The sequence below is a fragment of the Dermacentor variabilis genome, chromosome 4 (assembly GCF_050947875.1).
Source record: "Dermacentor variabilis isolate Ectoservices chromosome 4, ASM5094787v1, whole genome shotgun sequence".
NCBI lineage: Eukaryota > Metazoa > Arthropoda > Arachnida > Ixodida > Ixodidae > Dermacentor > Dermacentor variabilis.
In genome coordinates, this window is record NC_134571.1 from 126,776,156 (window position 1) to 126,797,195 (window position 21,040).

General features: G+C 48.5%; 1 protein-coding gene across 1 annotated transcript in view; it reads left to right on the top strand.

Annotated features, from left to right (window-relative positions):
- The window catches only part of LOC142579729 (glycoprotein 3-alpha-L-fucosyltransferase A-like), a 104,302-nt gene that overhangs the window by 9,661 nt on the left and 73,601 nt on the right, over window positions 1-21,040 (top strand). Inside the window, exons 4-6 of the mRNA XM_075690237.1 lie at window positions 3,982-4,029; window positions 13,165-13,453; window positions 20,507-20,690. Of these exons, the coding sequence (XP_075546352.1) occupies window positions 3,982-4,029; window positions 13,165-13,453; window positions 20,507-20,690 (521 nt within the window). The remainder of the gene's footprint in view (window positions 1-3,981; window positions 4,030-13,164; window positions 13,454-20,506; window positions 20,691-21,040) is intronic.

Here is a 21,040-nt window from a genome sequence, read left to right on the forward strand (position 1 = left end):
GTCAGCAGAGCTCGTCGAAACTTCGGCAAAGCTCAATGACCTGAGAAACAGTGCCAGGGTTTTTTGGCAGCAGCATATGAAAGGCATCCTCGGAACTGCCCTTCCTGATGTGACGAACCTCGTCCGCCTCCGCCATCGTTGTGTTGACACACCGGCAGAGGTAGCCGGCAGAGTAGCGGGTGAATTCGTTTCACTAGTTTGCTGGGCTTGGCTTCGTAGGCGTTGTTCAGCGCTAAGCCTGCGCACGCCAAGGCAGCCGAAGACTTCAGTAATGGTGGTTTTGAAGCTAGCCCATGTCAACAGATCGGCTTTGTGGTTTCTGGACTACAGCTTGGCGACACCCGTTGAATAAAAGATCGCGCTGTTGAGCTTCAGGGGACCGTCCGATTTGTTGGTGGCGCTCGCTACTTCACGCGATTCCAGCCAATGATTAGAATTTTTCTCATCAGTGCCACTGAAGATCTCAGGATCTCGCTGACGCTGGGCACCGGTACATACGAAGGCTGGCGAAACCGGTGGGGGTGTCTGGCTGGCACCCCCACCGAGCATTTTATCGAGCATTTGAAGTTAAACCATTTCAGAAATACCTTGCCGCAAAATGTTCAATGCGTTAAGCACAAGCAGAGTTTTTAGAGAGTTTTAGATTAGGGTGACGCTAAAACCCCTTAAACTTCGTAAAGTAGCGGCACACTTTAAAGAATGCCGCCTCCTCCTCGCGCGCTCTGGCCGAGGCCGACGCCGCGTCCCTATTGGCCTAATATCATCACATGGGCCCTCGCGCCGTGCTTCACCGCCATTTTTGCTCGAGAAGCGTCTACGGAGTGGCGAGGAGCGCATGTTGGCGCCGTTTCTACGCTCGAGCAGTGTAAGGCGGCGCCACAGTCGAGGAGGGAGCGTGAAAGAGAGGAGAAACGAGCAGGGGTGAAGGCGGAGGAGGAGAGTGTCGCTACTTTACGAAGTTTAAGGGGTTTTAGGTGACACAAGGCGTTAGGACCCCCTAATACTTGAGGCCAGAACGCTTTGCGTCCCCCTAATCTAAAACTTTATACATTTATACAGATTTACACAGTACCAGTGGCACCCACGACGATAATGGAAGAGAGAATAGTCTAGAGGAATTTGAAATCCCACAAGTAACGCTGGAAGAAGTAAATAAAGCCTTGGGAGTTATGCAGAGGTGGAAGGCAGCTGGGAAGGATCAGGTAACAGCAGATTTGTTGACGGATGGTGGGCAGATTGTTCTAGAAGAACTGGCCACCCTGTGTACGCATGACCTCGAGCGTACCGGAATCTTGGAAAACGCTAACATAATCCTAATATATAAGAAAGGGGACGCCAAAGACTTAAAAAATTATAGACCGATCAGCTTACTGTTCGTTGCCTAGAAAGTATTTACTAAGGTAATCGCAAATAGAATCGGTAACAGCTTAGACTTCTGTCAACCAAAGGACCAGGCAGGATTTCGTAAAGGCTACTCAACAGTAGACCATATTCAAACTATCAGGTGACAGAGAAACGTGCGGAATATAACCAACCCTTATATATAGCTTTCATTGATTACGAGAAATCGTTTGATTCAGTCGAAACCTCAGCAGTCATGCGGGCATTACGGAAACAGGGTGTAGACGAGCCGTATGTAAAAATACTGAAAGATATCTATAGCGGCTCCACAGTCACCGTAGTCCTCCATAAAGAAAGCAACAAAATTCCAATAAAGAAAGGCGCCAGGCAGGGAGATACGATCTCTCCAATGCTATTCACAGCGTGTTTACAGGAGGTATTCAGATACCTGGATTGGGAAGAATTGGGGATAAGATTTAATGGAGAATACCTTAGTAACTTGAAATTCGCTGATGATATTGCCTTGCTTAGTAACTCAGGGGACCAATTCGTCCTCAGCAAGCCGCAGTGCGGTCAGCCAGTGGACTCGTCGCGGCACCCCGCGGCGTCCCGCAGTATTACGCTACGTAACAGACCGCAGCTACATGCAACTGCAGGGTTTGCTTCGTGCACGACATGTCTAGAGTGCGCGCTGGCGCTCATATGCTTAACATATGCTGCAGTCTGGCGGTGCTACGTGGTGCGGACCGGCTTTGTCCTGCACCAGCTTGACCGAACGGATAGTAGCCACATCCAACTTTGCGCATTCTGAAGCGCTATCAATAGCTCGATACGAAGGGAAGTCTGCTAAGGCGTCTAACCAGGAGCGGCCAGTGGTGAGCGCGCGCTGGCAAGCGTGCGTCTCCTCTGACGCTAAATTTCGCGCTGTTCGAGTCTAGTTGAGTATTCAAAACTACAGCATAAATGAGCGAGACCCGCTGATGGCTACGACACCGATAAGCTAGGTGGCCAAAGTCTATTGCCTATGCGAGCGGCCGCGGCCGAGCGTGAGCGGACGATAGTCAGCGTTTTACGGAAGTGCGTAAATGTTATCGAAATTCGAAAGCAGATTTTCGCTTATTTCAGCCTGTTTATTAAACTGCACCGACAAACATACACAGATAAACAGTAGGAAGAAACGCACGGATACAAACGCCATCCTTGATTGACGTCAGCTGTTGGCCAATAGCAGCCGCGTATGGGAATCTGCTATATGACGAAATAAAGCGTCCAGAAAAGTTTGAGGAGCGGGCTTTTGTTGGAAAGAGCGTTTCAGAGAAAGGTGGCTTTGCGCTCCGCGTGCGAGGTCCACGCGCCGCGCACTACCTCAAAAACTTCACAGCCGCGTATGCTAATCGCGTACTGTGTTTTTTCGCCAAGACCGAGGAGTAGTTCAGGGTCCCTATAGGTGAAGATATAACCGAACGTGAACAGTCGGGAATTTTCTATACGCGTATAATCACTCCGAGAGGCACTAGTCTTTATATGATTGCATTGTTTTCTTAGCAGGGAGTCTTTTCCAGCTACTGCGAGTCTTTTTTCGTGTTTTGTTTCTTAATCGGCCCTTGGGATCATATCTCACTTCCTCCGCCCGCCTCGCCGTGCCATAGACCCACAGCTGTTCCGCCGGCGCCATTGAGTGCGTGGGCTCCTAATTAACGCTCCTAAGCGCGCCAACATGCATACATTTAAGAACGCTTTGTTGTAAGGCTGTAATGCACAATGTATACCAGAGCAATGCTTCAATCAGATGTGCCGGAACGTTAGCATACGGCAATAACCCTCGAATGCTATTCATGATCGAAGCTTGACAAAACCATGAGAACGCAGTTTGCAAAATAGGTAGTGCGCATTTAGGTAACCTAGAAACTGAATATTTCTCCGGCGCGTTCCCCACGACGCATACTTCGTTTCTGCTAATTTCAAGTCGATACGTCGAGAGATCCCAAGCAGAAAAATCCGTAACTCCTCCAAAAACAGATATCGCAGTTCTGTAAAGTGCATCAGCTAGAGTATCTAAAGCGCACAAATTTTGATATTAAGTAATATCTTGCGTAAATTGGTTACGACGCTTACGAGTGTTTTACAAAAGTCCTACTCACATATTATTGGCGTACTTTATAGAGTGGAGCGTAATAAATTTCGTCCGCTTTAAATTTACTATTCCATTCAGTTGACATAACTGTGATGTATTTTTTATTGTTGAGTTAGAGTTGTAAACTTGATAGTCTCGTTTTCTCTTAAATTACGGAATTTTGAAGTTTCCTCCTTTCTTTTTGTTAAATCGACAACCTGAATAAAAAAAAATGTCCTTCGTGCAGTCATTGGATTCTGACATTTTCTTTTAAATGCAACAAGCATTATCAAATTCGGTGCAGTGGTTGCCGATAAAAACGACTTCTTCCTTCCCATGTATTTGTTCTGTTCCTTCTCAGCCTACAACCCCCCCCCCCCATGCCAAGCTTCGCTTCACTAATATTCCAATGTGTGCGTTAAATCTGCTTAACTATTTCTTTGCTCATTTCTGGCTGCCTGTCTGACTAACATGTAGCTGATTGATTATCGATTGAGCGACCGATTATTTGATCGACTGATTTTCAGACACGACTTATATACCGAACAATGAGGAGCTGGATCAGATCCATAATGGTAAGTGCTAAAAACGTTCAAACTTTGATGTTTTAAGAGAATATTTGTGCGTCGAATGCTTCATATTGAAACGGGCTGAGACACAAGGTTAAATGGGACCGTGTTTACGATTTTAGAAGATATGGCCGGTGTAACCAGTATGGCGGAACGTTAGGCTAGCCCCAGTACGTCGTCTCGTCCTTCTTGTTATTGATCGTCCTAGCTCTTTGTCGCCGTCTTGGCACCGTGACAATATTTTATACTTTTCAAATACAGAGATATAGGAGTTTCTTTTTTCCTATCCCATATGCCAGAAGGGGCGTCCATCCATTTTGCGAGATTCCGCAGAAACGATGGTTCTTTAACGTGCACCCAATGCACGGTACTTCATCATAAGCATTATCATCGTCGTCGTCGTCCTATCTTTATGTCCACTGCAGGACGAAGGCCTCATCCAGCGATCTCCAATTACCCCTGTCCTGCGCCAACCGATTTCAACTTGCGTCAGCGAATTTCCTAATTTAATCACGCCACCTATAGTTTTCTGCCGTCATCGACTGCACTTCCCTTCTCTTGGCACCCATTCTGTAACCCTAATTGTCCACCGGTTATCCATCCTACGCATTACGTGGCCTGCCCAGTTCCTTCTTTTTCTCTCTCAATGTCAATTAGAATATCGGATATCCCTGTTTGCTCTCTACTCCATACCGCTATCTTCCTGTCTCTTAACGTTACGCCTAACATTTTTCGTTTCATCGCTCTTTGCGCGGTCCTTAACTTGTTCTCGAGATTTTTCGCCAACCTCCAAGTTTCTGCCCCATATGTTAGCACTGATACAGAATACAGTGATTATGCCCCTTTCTTTTTAATGATAGAGGTAAGCTCCCAGTCAGTCGCAACGCCTGCCGTATGCACTCCAAACCTTTCTTTTTATTGGGTTTTACGTGCCAAAACCACTTTCTGATGATGAGACACGTCGTAGTGGGAGACTCCAGAAATTTGGACCACCTGTGGTACATTAGAGCGCACGTAAATCTAAGTACACGGGTGTTTTCGCATTTCGCCCCCATCGAAATGCGGCCGCCGTGGCCGTGATTTGATCCCGCGTCCATCGGGCTTAGCAGCGCAACGCCAAAACCACTACGCCAACACGGCGGGCCCCTTTTGTAGTCGATTCCTATTATGCTGGTTCTTCTCGCGCATTGCGTATATATTGTCAGATTAAATGATTCTGATATTATGTGAAATGATACATTGCCAAGGGGCCAACAGCAACGTATGACAAACGCTTTGCAGTTCGTGAAAACCGTGTAGCACGTCAAAATGAGGTCTGAGCGCGAGCTAGGTTGTATGTTAGACTCCCTGACACTGCGGTCGCATGCTGGTGAAGCCGGACTGCAAAAGCGCATCTCTACTGTGCTTCAGGTTGTTCGTGAAAGAACGCCACGTGGTCAAAATGAATCCAGAGCCCTCTGCTATTCAGCTTGGTTTGCAAGCCGATGTGTTACTTTTGTTGTGGTCGCACCGATGGTACGACCTGTTGGGAACTCGGCGCTGACGCCCGTTGTTGCACCTGGGTCGCAAGCCCCAAGGGTAGCGTTGGCCTGGCGGCCTGGGGTACAACTGGAAGCATCCGAAGGTCCCGGCAAAGCATGAGTCGACTGGTAACAACAAAACAACTTGTTTATTCTAACATCGCAAAGAGTTGGCGGTCAGGTTGACCGAAGTAGAGAGACGGGAGAGCACTTTACTCAACAGAAGAAATCGGAGCCCTCCTTTTGCGTCCGGGGGCAGCTGCTTTTATACTCTCGCAGTTGAGGGCAAGAAGGAACCCCTCAATAGACGAGCACGTGATTGTACAATGGGATAAGGTGACGCATACTGTCGTGTGTCGTGTCGCCGCCGGTCGGGCACAATGGGGAGGAGCAGGTGGCTCACACTGTCGTGTCGCCTCCGGTCGGGCACAATGGGGAGGAGAAGGTGACTCACACTGTCGTATCGCCGCCGGTCGGGCACAATGGGGAGGAGAAGGTGACTCCTACTGTCGTATCGCCGCCGGTCGGGCACAATGGGGAGGAGAAGGTGACTCCTACTGTCGTATCGCCGCCGGTCGGGCACAATGGCACATACACTCACACACGCACATGAAGACACGTGGCATCGGAACATGCCTGGACGCGCTTGGCGGGGAGGCGTAGCGGCGACGCCGAACTGGCCAAAATGTCTGCCGCTTTGTTGCAGTCGCGCCGGCTAAACCGCGCGTCGTAGGCGAAACGTAACAGACCGCCCCGCCGGGGGAAGGAGATCCCGATGGACAGGGGACTGCATCCGCTGTCCGGAGGGATGTCGCTCGATGATGCTCATAACCGAAGTCGGGCGTCCCTCGACGTTTCTTGAGCGCAGCGCACAGAGAAGGCCTCGTTCTCTCGTTCAGGTTCGCACAGGACACTGCAAAGTGACTTCGGGAGAGTTCACATTTTTGTTCTCGTTCCCGGCAAGCGTTAGAACTACGCTGAAACTCAACCGCTCAGTCAGCAAGCACGGCACAACCCTCACTAAGCCCTGCCAGGCTCTTTCCCCTTTTATACCACTGCCTAGTTCCTTACAGTAGTCTAGCATCACTCAGAACGCGTCCACAAATTGGAAAATTGCACTAGAAAGCATATCATCACTTTGAAACACTAAACAAAAGCAATATGTTGAAAAATCCTGCCTCAGGAAGAAAAATATCAGTAACAAACAATTTTGAGGCTGATTCCTACGTTAGGGGCTTCGACTTAAGCCATCGGCGTTACCGTTGAGACTCCCCTTTTTGTAACGCACCTCAAAGGAATATTGTTGCAAAGCGAGGCTCCAGCGCAGGAGGCGGCCATTTTTGGGAGAGATGGTCTGCAGCCATTGGAGAGGGCAGTGATCCGTCTCAATGATAAACCTCGAGCCGGCTAGATAGCATGACAATTTCTGAACGGCCCACACGAGACATGCACACTCTTTCTCGGTGGCGCTATACGCCTGCTCACGACTGGTCAGCTTACGACTAGCATACAGGACGGGGTGTTCTACTTCTCCATTTTCCCGTTGGCACAGTACAACGCCCATGCCTCGCTCACTAGCATCGCACTGAACAACGAACCCTTTTGTATAGTCTGGCGATCGTAGCACAGGCTGGCTTGTTAGGGCACTCTTTAGGGCGCTAAAAGCTCTTTCCTTTGTCTCGTCCCAGACGACTGTTTGAGGCTCTGTCTTTCTTAGAGCATCCGTCAGGGGAGCCGCGATATCAGAGTACCTGGGGATGTACCTCTGATAGTAGCCGGCGACACCTAAGAACGACCGAATATCGGTCTTCGTGCGCGGTTGCGGGAAGTCTCGCACAGCGGCCACCTTTATTTCAGAGGGGCGGCGCCGACCCTGACCAATCACGTGACCGAGGTAGACAACCTCGGCCTGTGCTAACTGGCACTTAGGAGCCTTTACTGTCAAGCCCGCTTCGCGCAGGCGGGTTAGCACTGCCCGCACGTGTGCCATATGCTCAGACCAGGATGCGGAGAATATCGCTACGTCGTCTAGATACGGTAAAGCGAATTCTTGCTGTCCCCGCAACACTTTATCCATGAGACTTGAAAAACAGTATGGCGCGTTCTTCAAACCAAAACTCAACACTTTAGGACGGAATGTTCCCATTGGTGAAATGAACGCCGCATACCTACTAGCCTCTTCTGTAAGTGGAACCTGCCAATAACCCCTGACAAGATCTAGGGTGGAAATAAACTGAGCGCTACTAACTTTCTCAAGGCGCTCCTCGATGTTAGGGATCGGATAAATTTGATCCTTAGTGATGGAATTAAGCCTGCGGTAGTCGACGCAAGGACGAGGTTCCTTGCCCGGTACCTCAACTAAAATCAAAGGGGAGGTATAATCACTCTCACCTGCCTCAATAACACCGAGCTGTAGCATTTTCTTTACCTCAGCCTCCATAATATCGCTCTGGCGGGGTGACACCCGGTACGCCTTGGATCGAACTGGCTCTGGGGAGGTAAGTTCTATGTCATGAGTAAGGACAGAAGTCCTACCAGGCCTCTCAGAGAACAGACCTTGAAACTCTTGTAAGAGCTGGTGTAGTTCGGTTTTCTGCTCACGCGACAGCGATGCTCCACTGACTAAGTCACTAATGACTTGACCGGTGTCTTCCCTGTTCGTCACTGAGCCTAGTCCCGGAAGCTCGACCGGAAGCTCTTCAGGAACGTTTACCATCATGCACACCACTGCTTCCCTTTGTCTATAAGGTTTGAGCAGATTACAGTGGTAAACTTGCTGTGCTTTCCGCTTTCCTGGCAGACTTACCACGTAGTTAACGTCCGACAGTTTCTGAACAATTCGTGCTGGGCCCTCCCACTGCACGTCTAGTTTGTTGTTTAGCGATGTGCGCAATATCATGACCACATCGCCCACCTCAAAATGACGGGCCCTGGCTGTCCGATCATAATAAACCTTGGCCCTCTGCTGGGCCTTTGCCATTACTTCACCTGACAACTCCTGTGCCCTTCTTAAGCGTTCGAGGAGCTTAAGCACGTACTCCACCACGACTGGGTCGTCGCCCCTGCCTTCCCACGATTCTCGAAGCATGCGAAGCGGAGACCGAAGCGAGCGACCGTACACCAGCTCAGCTGGCGAAAACCCCGTAGCTGCATGCGGCGCGGTCCTTAATGCAAACATCACCCCAGGCAGACACAGCTCCCAGTCAGTTCGATGTTCAAAACACAATGCTCTCAACACGCGCTTCATGACGGAGTGGAGCTTCTCAACGGAATTCGACTGTGGGTGGTACACTGAGCTGTGTAACAGCTTTACCCCACACCTTTCGAGAAAAGTTGTCGTCAAAGCGCTAGTAAACACTGTGCCCTGATCTGATTGGATTTCCGCAGGAAAACCAACTCGCGCAAATATGGACAGTAGTGCATTGACTATCTCAACTGAGCTGAGTTCTTTAAGCGGCCCTGCTTCAGGGAACTTTGTCGCTGGGCAGATCACAGTCAAAATGTGTCTGTACCCCGTGGCTGTTACCGGCAGAGGTCCCACTGTATCAATAACGAGGCGTCTAAAAGGCTCCGTAATGATAGGTACCAATCTCAACGGCGCCCTTGATTTGTCCCCTGGTTTGCCCACCCGCTGACAAGTGTCACATGTCCTCACGAAATGGTCTGCGTCCCGAAAACACCCTGGCCAATAGTACTCTTGCAAGAGACGGTCCTTAGTTTTCTTAACTCCAAGGTGTCCGGACCACGAACCCCCATGCGTCAAGCGCAACAGATCCTGACGATAGCATTGAGGCACGATCAGCTGATCGAACTCCACTCCTCTGCGGTCTAGATACTTCCGGTACAGGACTCCACCTCTTTCCACAAAACGCGCATTTTTCCTGGCGATACCTTCCTTGACATTGCAGCGTATGTTTTCTAGGCTACCATCCTTTTTTTGCTCGGCTATCAAAGCCGACCGGCTGACTTTTAGCAACCTATCAAGTCCGTCTGACGTAGGCGCGATGAGCAAATCTGTAGATAGCTCTTCTAACTTTCCCTTATCGGGCATTTCCTCTCCAGTATCTGGCGCCTTCAACGCTACAGACTCAATTTTATTCAGTTCGGGCGTGCTCTGAATATCAGCTTGCTGCGCCTCTGACCCTTTTTCATTGTTTGATAACGTCGGCCCCGCAACTACCGCCTTTGCAGCGAGCTCCCGAACCTTCGACCTGGTTAAGGCCTGAACGCTAGCCTCACCAAACAAAAGCCCCTTCTCGCGCAGGAGGTGATCGGACCTGTTCGAAAATAGGTACGGGTACTGGGGGGGCAGCATAGATGACACTGCCGCCTCCGTCTCAAGCGCTCCAAAAGGTCCTTCAATAAGCACTTTTGCTACCGGCAGACACACGCTATGAGCTTCCACGGCTTGCTTGATCCATGCGCACTCGCCCGTGAACATATGGGGTTCTACGTAAGACGGGTGAACTACATCCATTGTAGCTGCGGAATCGCGAAGCACACGGCACTCTTTCCCGTTCACGAGGAGGTCTCGCATGTAAGGCTCGAGAAGCTTCATGTTCTCGTCAGTGCTGCATAATGAAAAAAACACAACTTTTGGTGTTGTTTCCGGACACTGCGCCGAAAAGTGACCCGGCTTCTGGCACGTATAACAAACGCGCGCTTGCCTCATCTCGAACCGCTTTCTGCGTTCGGCTTCGGCTGCCGCCGTCTCCTTAGGTTCGGTCGCACTGCTTTCACTCGCATTCGCACTACGTGTGTTCCCCTTTGCTCTCATGGGTGTGAACTTCGGCCTCTCAAACTTCGAGCCAAATTCACCCTTTTGACCGTCCTTAGCTCCGCGAGCCCGACGCGTCACAAACTCCTCGGCTAGCTCAGCGGCTTTAGCCACCGTACAAACGTCTGGCCTATCCAAGACCCAGTATCGCACGTTCTCCGGTAACCGACTATAAAACTGTTCTAGCCCGAAACACTGCAGAACTTTATCGTGGTCACCGAACGCTTTCTCTTCTTTGAGCCACTCCTGCATGTTTGACATAAGCCTATACGCAAACTCTGTATATGACTCACTTCTGCCTTTCTCATTTTCCCGAAACTTCCGACGGAACGCCTCCGCAGACAGCCGGTACTTTTTTAGAAGACTCGATTTCACTGTGTCGAAATCCTCTGCCTCCTCTCTATCCAAGCGAGCGACTACGTCGGCCGCCTCGCCGGGTAACAAAGTGAGCAAGCGCTGTGGCCACGTTTCCCGAGAGAACCCCTGCTTCTCGCACGTTCGCTCAAAGTTAACCAGGAACAAACCAATGTCCTCTCCAAGCTTAAACGGCCGCATCAGGTCAGTCATTTTGAACAATACGCGTTCTCCTGCACCGTGTGCCTGACTTCCATTACGAGCGCGTTCCATCTCTACCTCAAGACGCTTCATTTCCAAAGCGTGTTGACGGTCGCGCTCTTGTTGCTCTCGCTCTTTCTGTTCTTTACGTTCACGCTCTTCTTTTTCTTTCTGTTCTTTACGTTCACGCTCTTCTTTTTCTTTCTGTTCTTTAAGTTCGCGCTCTTCTTTTTCTTTTTGCTCTTTAAGTTCGCGCTCCTGTCTTTTTGCAGTCTCCCTCTCCTCAATGGTCTCAAGGCATTCCGACAGCTCGTCATCCTCAGCTTCTAACTCAAGAATAGCCCTTACCAGTTCAGGTTTTCTTAGTTTGTCTGAGACATCCAGACCCAACTCTCTTGCAAGCTCCAGCAATTTCGGTTTGCGCAACGACTTCAAATCCATGGCTGCTCTGAATGCTGCTTTCTCTACTGCCTATTATTGTCTTGCCGCAATCTAACCCGGCAGCAACGACAACGACAATTACCAGCTCTGTTTCTGACACTAACAAAAGCCTGGCAAAGCTCAGAAGAAGAAAGTCCCGCACTCACCAAACCTCGCAGCCAAGAGTTCAGCGCAGTCGTTCCGCTGCAGGCAACCAGTCATCACACAGGGCTCGTTGCACTGCTCCCGGATCGTCGATGAGCTGCTCAGCATACAGTCAACTGCATCTCTTCGCTGCTGGCCTCCGTTGTCGCGATCTCACCGCTGGCAGACAGTTGTTGTGGTCGCACCGATGGTACGACCTGTTGGGAACTCGGCGCTGACGCCCGTTGTTGCACCTGGGTCGCAAGCCCCAAGGGTAGCGTTGGCCTGGCGGCCTGGGGTACAACTGGAAGCATCCGAATGTCCCGGCAAAGCATGAGTCGACTGGTAACAACAAAACAACTTGTTTATTCTAACATCGCAAAGAGTTGGCGGTCAGGACGACCGAAGTAGAGAGACGGGAGAGCACTTTACTTAACAGAAGAAATCGGAGCCCTCCTTTTGCGTCCGGGGGCAGCTGCTTTTATACTCTCGCAGTTGAGGGCAAGAAGGAACCCCTCAATAGACGAGCACGTGATTGTACAATGGGATAAGGTGACGCATACTGTCGTGTCGCCGCCGGTCGGGCACAATGGGGAGGAGCAGGTGGCTCACACTGTCGTGTCGCCTCCGGTCGGGCACAATGGGGAGGAGAAGGTGACTCACACTGTCGTATCGCCGCCGGTCGGGCACAATGGGGAGGAGAAGGTGACTCCTACTGTCGTATCGCCGCCGGTCGGGCACAATGGGGAGGAGAAGGTGACTCCTACTGTCGTATCGCCGCCGGTCGGGCACAATGGCACATACACTCACACACGCACATGAAGACACGTGGCATCGGAACATGCCTGGACGCGCTTGGCGGGGAGGCGTAGCGGCGACGCCGAACTGGCCAAAATGTCTGCCGCTTTGTTGCAGTCGCGCCGGCTAAACCGCGCGTCGTAGGCGAAACGTAACACTTTGGAACGCTAAACAAAATGAGACTTCAGAAATTAAAAGAAGAAAGCAAGCTTGCGTGAAAGCAAAGTACCTAAGGTAGCTCTGCTTAAGGGGTTCGTCAATATTTGTGGGAAATACTTAATTAGAATCCGATCCAATGTAACATCGTGTGCCACCAGCAATTATTCCACACTATGGGGTAAATGTGCCTTATATACGACCCATGATGCGGACAGCTAATAAGGAAATATTAGCCTACTGAATTTTGTGCGAAATTCAGGCAGTTATGGTCGGTTGAAAATTTATTTATTTATTTATTTATTTATTTATTTATTTATTTATTTATTTATTTATTTATTTATTAGAGAATACTGCAAGCCTTGATGTGCTCGAGCCTCAGGGGGCATATCAACAAATATAGAAAACAGGCTTATCCGAAGCATGAACGTATGGAACGGGGATCTGTGTGAAGAATTTAAGGGTTCATTAGTACACTGGACAGGCAGCAAACAAATCGAAGGTAAACACGAGCTCAGGTCAATAAAATATCATTAGCGTGCGCCGAACCGGCGCAATACAACACTGCAAAAACACAGGTGTATTACACCTCAGCAAAGTCAATAGTTTTAATGTTTTCTGCTAAAGGTACAGGCGTCTCCCTTTAAATGACGTATACGCGTTTCTATACGGACATGTTTCTCCTGAAAGAGAACGATCCTGTACGAATAGGCGAATTCATAAAAGCATCGAAGTCGCGGACAGCTGTAACAGCACGAGTGCGCCACGCAGACTCGTCCATGAAGACCATTCTTCTGGACGGCAGCTGGTACGACTTCCTGAGTGGTCAGACGCTGTTCCTGCGTGACCGGTGTCCCGTGGACAAGTGCCGCGTCTACCAGAAGGGGGCCTCCCGAGGCGACGCCGCTACGGCGGACGCCATCATATTCAAGGACGGCTTCGGCGTGGGACCCGAGACGAGCAAAGGGAACCAGGTGTGGATACTGTACCTGCTCGAGAACCCCTTGCACTCGTACGTCGCGCAGGAGTCGAGCGGCATCGACTGGACGGCCACCTACAGGTATAGTACACGTGGACCTTTCGTATATAGCCCTTTGTAGTCGCCATGTTGGACGACCGTTAGCGCGGCACACAGTTTTCAACAGCGCAGCTACGTCAACACCGTCCACAGGCGATCCGGATGCCTACAAACAAACGGGGCACTCGGTCGTAGTGCGGCAAGTGCAGACGAAGAGAGCAGACGAGATGTACAAATCACTCTGCGCTTGTTCCTCGCTGTCTCCCCCCGCTCCCATTTGAATCGTGTTGTTCGGAAGAAAACTTGTCCTGATGCATTCATCTTGCCTATGTATAGCCAGCAGTGCTATTTGTGATTCGCTTACGAATTCATACGCAAGACAAAAGGCCGCCTTTTCGCAATGAGCGTGGCTGTACAACTGAAGCCGGGAGTTTTCCGGAGTCTCGAGCTTTTTCGTTTTTTTTTTCCCTGAATGCGATCGCGGCGTGCGTGAAAATGACGTGCGCCTGCTCCCTGCAGCCATTACAGCAGCATATTCTTGTCGCAATCCAGTCTCGAACGTGACCGGGTGATCATCCAGCTTTCTCTAAAGGTAACTGGCGCAAATCCGCGTGCGCCGCGTGGAAGAAGATGCAAGTGGAGGCGCGCATGGAGTTCGGCTTTCTAAGCTCGAGTATTATAGTGATGTTTTCCGTATTAGTGCGCATTCCCTCTAGTCGTTATGTAAAGCCCGCAGAGGTGCTTTCCAAACGACGTTTTGTCGGGGGGCCGAAACCCGGGATCGAACCACGGCACCCTTATTGCAAGCTTTATCGGCGACTCTTTTTTTAAAGCAAACTTGTACCCAGAAAGGCAAGCACCACCGCAGAATCACGTCTGCAGCGTCGAGCATAGTCGCCTGTCGTCGAATCTGACATAACAGGTCCGTGGTCCATGTCTGTCGGCTATTTATAGACATTTCTCTCACCATGTATACACTCCCCGCAGAGTAATCGCAGGTATATATAATTAAAACTGTTGATCAAAGCGACGAAATCTACCGCAACACTGATCGCGCGGCGCGATCAATCTGATTAGATTTTCCCTATAGAACTGGCGGCAACGTTCGCGAAATTTAGGATGCAGTATATAACGTGTTCAAGAAATCAAGAAATCAAGAAAAAGAAATGGGCATGGGCAGGACATGTAATGAGGAGGGAAGATAACCGATGGTCATTAAGGGTTACGGACTGGATTCCAAGGGAAGGGAAGCGTAGCAGGGGGCGGCAGAAAGTTACCCGTGGGCGGATGAGATTAAGAAGTTTGCAGGGACGACATGGCCACAATTAGTACATGACCGAGGTTGTTGGAGAAGTATGGGAGAGGCCTTTGCCCTGCAGTAGGCGTAAGCAGGCTGATGATGATGATGATGATGATGATGATATAACGTGTTGACACGTCGAGCGATAACCTGTTAACAGCGAGAATCCCGTGAGAACGGACGACGGCATAGAGTAAAACAGCACTGCATGGCCGTATATATTGATGTGTGTGTAACTGGCGGAGTGACGTGTAGGGAGCGTGTTTACAGAAGACAACGAGGCAGCTGTGACAAACGGCTTCTTAATCACGCGCGTCGCGGCTGCAGTCACATGTGCCATTGCGTTGGGGTTGACTATACATACAGGTGACGTTGTAGACGCGTACCCAGTTATCTTCAGCAAATCATAAAGATCAGATAAATCACGCGTTCGTACGATGTAGAAAAGAAAAAAAGAAGTCATGCGGATATGTCCACGGATAATAATTGAATAATATAGCTCTTCACAATTATCTTTCATTACAGCTGCTCTAGCTAACCATGATGACTCCTCAGTCTTTGTGAAAATGTGGATATTTATATAGTATCGACCGTTTTTAGCACGTTATATCAGCAAGCAATACAAGCGAAAGCAAAACTTGCAAAACGCCGGCGTAGTCGGTCGGTACATACGCATATATAGCTCAGGTTCGACACCAGACCGCGGAGGCCGCGTACCAATGGGAGCCGAAGGCAGCGAAGCTCGCGCATTGATAACCAAGAACCCCCGGTGGTCAACGTTTATCCCTAGCGCCCCACTAGGGTGTCCCTCGTGGTCATTAACTGTTCCTTTCGGACATAGATGCATATCACTTATGATATAACGCTATCATGTGATATGGGAAACGACTTGATCCTGCTATAACCGCCATCGAATCGTTGTCCGAATTTACCTCACAAGAAGAAGCTGCAGTGCGTAAATAAAAATCATTTATCATCGCATGAATCATCTTCACAAATTGTGCATTGTGTTGCTTTCGACGTCCCATTTTTTCTTTTTTCCTTTTCTTTTGTTGGTTGTCGTTATGTGGGTATATGGTATGCTCTGTTCCAAAAAATAAATTTTCATTACTGTCTTACTTCTAGTCCTAAGATGATTGTTGTAACTGCCATTTTCCTGCTAATTGCTTGCCTAGATTTCTTCTTTTTTTATTTGTTTATTCTCGCTCTCGAAGTGTGTATGTTTTAAGCGCATCTCTTCACACAACTTTAATATTTCTTGTCGCGTTAAGTGTTATCTTTCAGTTCGTTCCTGTTTCATGTATAACTGGTTACTTACATGTTCTTCACTGCTAGTATCATGTTAATTAACTGTCATGTGAAAACATGCGTTTTTGTTCCTAAATTGAGCTTCCTTCTTGTATTGGCATCCTTGTGCAATTGTTTTCTTTTTATTTTTCCTTTGTTTTTCAATTAACTGTTTTGTCTAGAGGCGTACTGATATACATATATAGTGTATCGCCTAACTGCCACGCTCTCAAATGAGAGTAGCAGTATTGTAAATAAATAAATAAATAAAAAATGAAAATGTCCGTAAAGTATGTATTACCTATTACGTTTACGGATTACCAGGTTACCGGGGCCGTTTACGGCAATAGCTTCACTGGTAGCAACACCTTGCTTTCCAAAAGCACACGTTACAAATATTTTTTGTTACGTCAGTGTTCTCGTTGAATGAAAAAACAAAGCGGACTGCATGTTAATGAATACGTCGCTGCATGAACGCTAAACCTACATGTAGGATTTTACTGCATGGTTTTTAACATGTGTACCACAACATGGCGCCACCAACGCGGACGCTAACCCAAACGTCTCCCGTAAAACTCATGTACGTTTACAGTCACGTGCTGTGTAAAACCGTATAATGTTGAACCTAACCTAACAAAACGTCGGACCAATCCGGTGATGACAAACCTTGACGTAAGGGCTTGGACCATTAAACTTCCTCAGACACCGTATCCCATCTTCGTTGATACCAGTCCTTAACCTTTCCAAATTAAGTGGGAAGCTCCGATTTTCTTATTCATATATGCATGTTAAACGCAGAAATCTCTCATTCAACATCCACTAAACCAATATACAAGAGAAAGAATACAACTTAATAGAAAGCTGGGTCGAAAAAACACCGAGTACACTTGAGATGGAATGACCCAGCTGAATTTTACCGACTCTAGGAAACAATATTTGAATTTGTGGCCTCAATTTTTTTTTCAAAAGAAGAAATCGCCGAATATCGGCTCCTTAAAAAATGATGCGCATAGTTTCTTCCAGATCTAGAACTAATTATTACATTAAAGAAAGCCAGATACTGTAGTTCTGTTAACTCCTTCTGTTAAAGCATCTCAAGCGGATAAATGTGGTAGTTGATTTTAAACCTTACGCGAAATAGTTACAATGCTTGCAAGAGTTTCGCAAACGTTCTTCTTGCAGAGCATACGTCAATTATGTCCGCTTTAGATGTCGCAATAGGTGACGTTCACAGTATTAACAGCGTTTTATTGTTCCTGGGCTTAGAGCTGCAAACTTGATATTTCACTTTATGGAAATTTTGCGCTTTCAATATTTTTGAGAAACAATTGATGGCCTAAATTAAAATACAGTCATCATATTTAAATGTTTTATTTTAAATTCAAATGAGCTTCATCAAATTTGAATAGTGGACGGCGAGCGAAATGGTTTCTCCGTCCCTGTGTATTTAGATAGGAGGCGCTGAAGTAAGAAGTCATAGGCGGGAAAGAAAAAAAAACGCTGTTGCGGTTTTAAACCAGACGCATGCACGCGTTTTATCTTGTCGCGTCTTGTCTTCGAAAATATCGATACTACTTTGCGTGATACTTTGCGTGAGACATCAGGAACGACAAGTAAGGCCCGTGGAGTGCTTATCAAATGTCACGAGATGACGCAGCGAACCAGGACGGAAAGTCTGAACTGCGCTCCTAATATGTTCTCATGTAAATGGGGAGTGCTCTTACCTGAGCAAACTCGAGACGGTCACTTTGTCTACGTATCTGGAAGTGGTAGTTTTGGACGTACGACAATGTAATTTTGCCGAAAGAATATACTTTTCAGCTTCGTGAGAGTCCATCTTGAATAGGAACCGATTACAAAATGAATTACAGATTACAAGAGATATTACAAGATTACAAGATACGAAAACGCTCGTGCACCACGCTTTGGGTGCACGTTAATTGGACATTAAAGAGAAACACCAAAATCAGTTTATGTTGATAAAAATCACGGAAGAACCCATCTCGGTGGCTGTCGACGGTAGTGCGTTAGCATTGAATAAATGTAGCGAGACGGCATACTGCCACCGTCGAAACGAGTCACATGTGTGAGGCGTGCACTGCAGCGGGATTTTCCTTCGCGCTTCCCTAAGAGCAGAGCGCGCCGTCTAGCGCCATCGCCACGAAGCCCGCGCGTGTCCTCTGAGATGCATGGAGCGGCGGTGCGTGCGAACGCCGAGAAACGCGTTGTGCGACAACCGGTCTCTTCTCTCACGCGTCTTCCAGAACACGTTGCGGCACCTATTAGCACCGCCGAGAAGTCCGCGCGTCGCCTCCGAGACTAGAGGCGTGGCGCGCCGGTGGCTGCCAAACGCCGAGAATCGTTCCCCTCGCTTGCCGCACACTCAGTGGCACACAGAGTGACTCAAGTTCGCGAGAGGTTCCACGAAGAGCGGCGCATACCCTGTGCATGTGTAGCGCAGCCTGATAAGGCGTCGGGTTCCTATCCTTGAGGAGTCCTTGTGACTTACGTGGGCTTGATTCCGCTCAGAATCGGAGAAACTTAAGGAATATTTTTTTTGTCGTTGTAGAGTGGCACGTTCCCAGTGGCACATGCCTATAGTTACCCAAGCTGGCGTCAAAGACGTACATTGAAGACCAGCGCTGACCGAGTGACACATTACTCAGTGCTCCAAGCAGGCGTCGAACAGTTTCTTCGAACGAACATAACTCAGTCCCGCACCTACAGTGACCCATATTGGCGCGAAAGAGCTTCGTTGAAGAGCGCCACGTATGTACACATTGGCACATACTCAGTGATCCAAGTTGGTCCGGTGGTATGTTTCGAACCCTGCTACCTCAGCACAGCGGCCCGACTACGCGCTAACCATTCGACCACAGATTACTCAGGGACCCAGATAGACGGAAGAATGGTTAGATACAAGCACATGTGTGTGTGTGTGTATATATATATATATATATATATAGATTAATAGAAAGATAGATAGCCCCTAGAAAATACGTGAAGTATCCTAAGAATGCCAACGGGCTGCATTTGAATCCAAAATCAAGAATGGGGCTGACAGATGGAGTAGCACACAGTGGTATAAAAGTTATAAACAGGAATAAGGTGCCTCAGAAAGGCTGGCCAACGTTTCGATAGGAAGACCTACCTTCGTCAAATGTCCTTGACGAAGATAGGTCTTCCTATCGAAACGTTGGCCAGCCTTTCTGAGGCACGTTATCCCTGTTTAAACCTTTATACCACAGAACGCATTAGAATGGTCTTCCAAAACTGTATGTTCATTTATTTCGCTTTATGCGGTTTATTATACAAGCAGGCGAAATGAAGGCCATCCTTTCATAAAACTCCATGCCGAATCACTCGTGTCCGTTCGTCACTGTGGCATCATGTATTTCAAGGTATATTCTCGCGTCCGGGAAGTTGCAGCGTCGCACCAGGCTCTGGAAACTTGCTCTACGCTTAGTCTTCTGCTGTTTTAGGAAATGGCGTAGCCCGCCTTTACGGGTAACAAACTCTAAGCCAACGTTTTTGGTGAAGGCTACTGGTCAATATACCCACACAGCAATGAACGAGAAGAAAGGAAACCGAGGGGCCCGATTTTTATTAACCGTATCATAAGAAGCCAAGAAAAAACAACACCAAGCACAGCGTAGGGGAAATTATCCGTAGTTCTTAATCGAATTAAAGGAATTATGAATAAATGGAGGTGTTCCACATCCGGCGTCGAGGCCGAGAGTGGTGGCGCTGGCTAGCACTCCCAAGGTTAGTTCTAGCAAAAGAACATAAATGCCCCAGAAAGTGGACGGGAAAACGGCGCCGCGGTAGCTCAGTTGGTAAAAGCATCGCGCGCGTAATGTGAAGACGTGGGTTCGTATGCCACCTACGGACAGTTGTCGCTTTTCTTCATCCACTTTCGTTTCGATTTATTTATCATTTACTTAACTCAACAACGAACTAGGGATAATCTCCCCTTTGCTGTCCTTGGTGTCACTGTTGGCTTCATATGATATGACTAATAAATGGCGGGCCCCTCGGTTTCCTTTCTTCTCGTTCATATACATATTCGCTCTACCATCCTCTCTTCTTTACCACATGACCGGCTTCACCCCCCCCCCCCGCCGCCCCCCACACACACCTTGACACTACTAATGCTAACGAATTAACAAATAACTACAGTAAGTGTTAAACGAGGAGAGGGGTTTAACCGAGGGTCCCGATTTTTATTAGTCATATTATAAGAAGCCAACAAACACTGACACCAAGGACAACATAGGGGAAATTACTTGTGCTTATTGAATGCAAATAAAGAAATGATAAATTAATGGAAATTGAAGTGGATGAAAAAACAACTTGCCGCAGGTGGGAACCGAACCCACAACCTTCGCATACAGTAGGTGTTGTATCACGTGATGAGCTCTTCTTGGTTCTCAAAAGGCTGGCTCGAGGATTCATTCGAGTTATATACGCCACACAGCACGATCTCTTTGTTTCCTTATAATGCGCAGGAAGGACTCGGATATCGTGACTCCGTACGAAAAGTTCGTGCTATTCGACCCGCTGGTGAAGACGATAAAGCGCGACTACGACTACGCCCAGAACAAAACCAAGATGGTCGCCTGGTTCGTCTCCAACTGCGCGGCGGCCAACGGGCGCATGGAGTACGCGCAGAAACTGGGCCAGCACATACAGGTGCGCAACACAAATCGGTACCCGTGTTAGTGTATACGCCGCGTTTATAATGCCAGCGTTTATAATGCCAGATAATGTACCGCGCTACGCGATCATCTGTGGTGTGCGAATTATTCGAAATTTCGAGCGCGAATGAAATGGGCCGTGCTGTACGATCGGCGTTCAATGCGAGTTGTCGAATATTCATTTCTGTTCGAACATGAGGGATAACAGCGCTTGCTATGGGGAAGCAGATGCAAGTCGTGGCCGTTCCGAATGGTTCCGCCGCACAGGAGCCGTGGTGGCACCGCAGAGGTTGAACAACCTGCAGGCCAGCAGCTGCGCAAATTGGTGAACAAATGTCCTTCTGC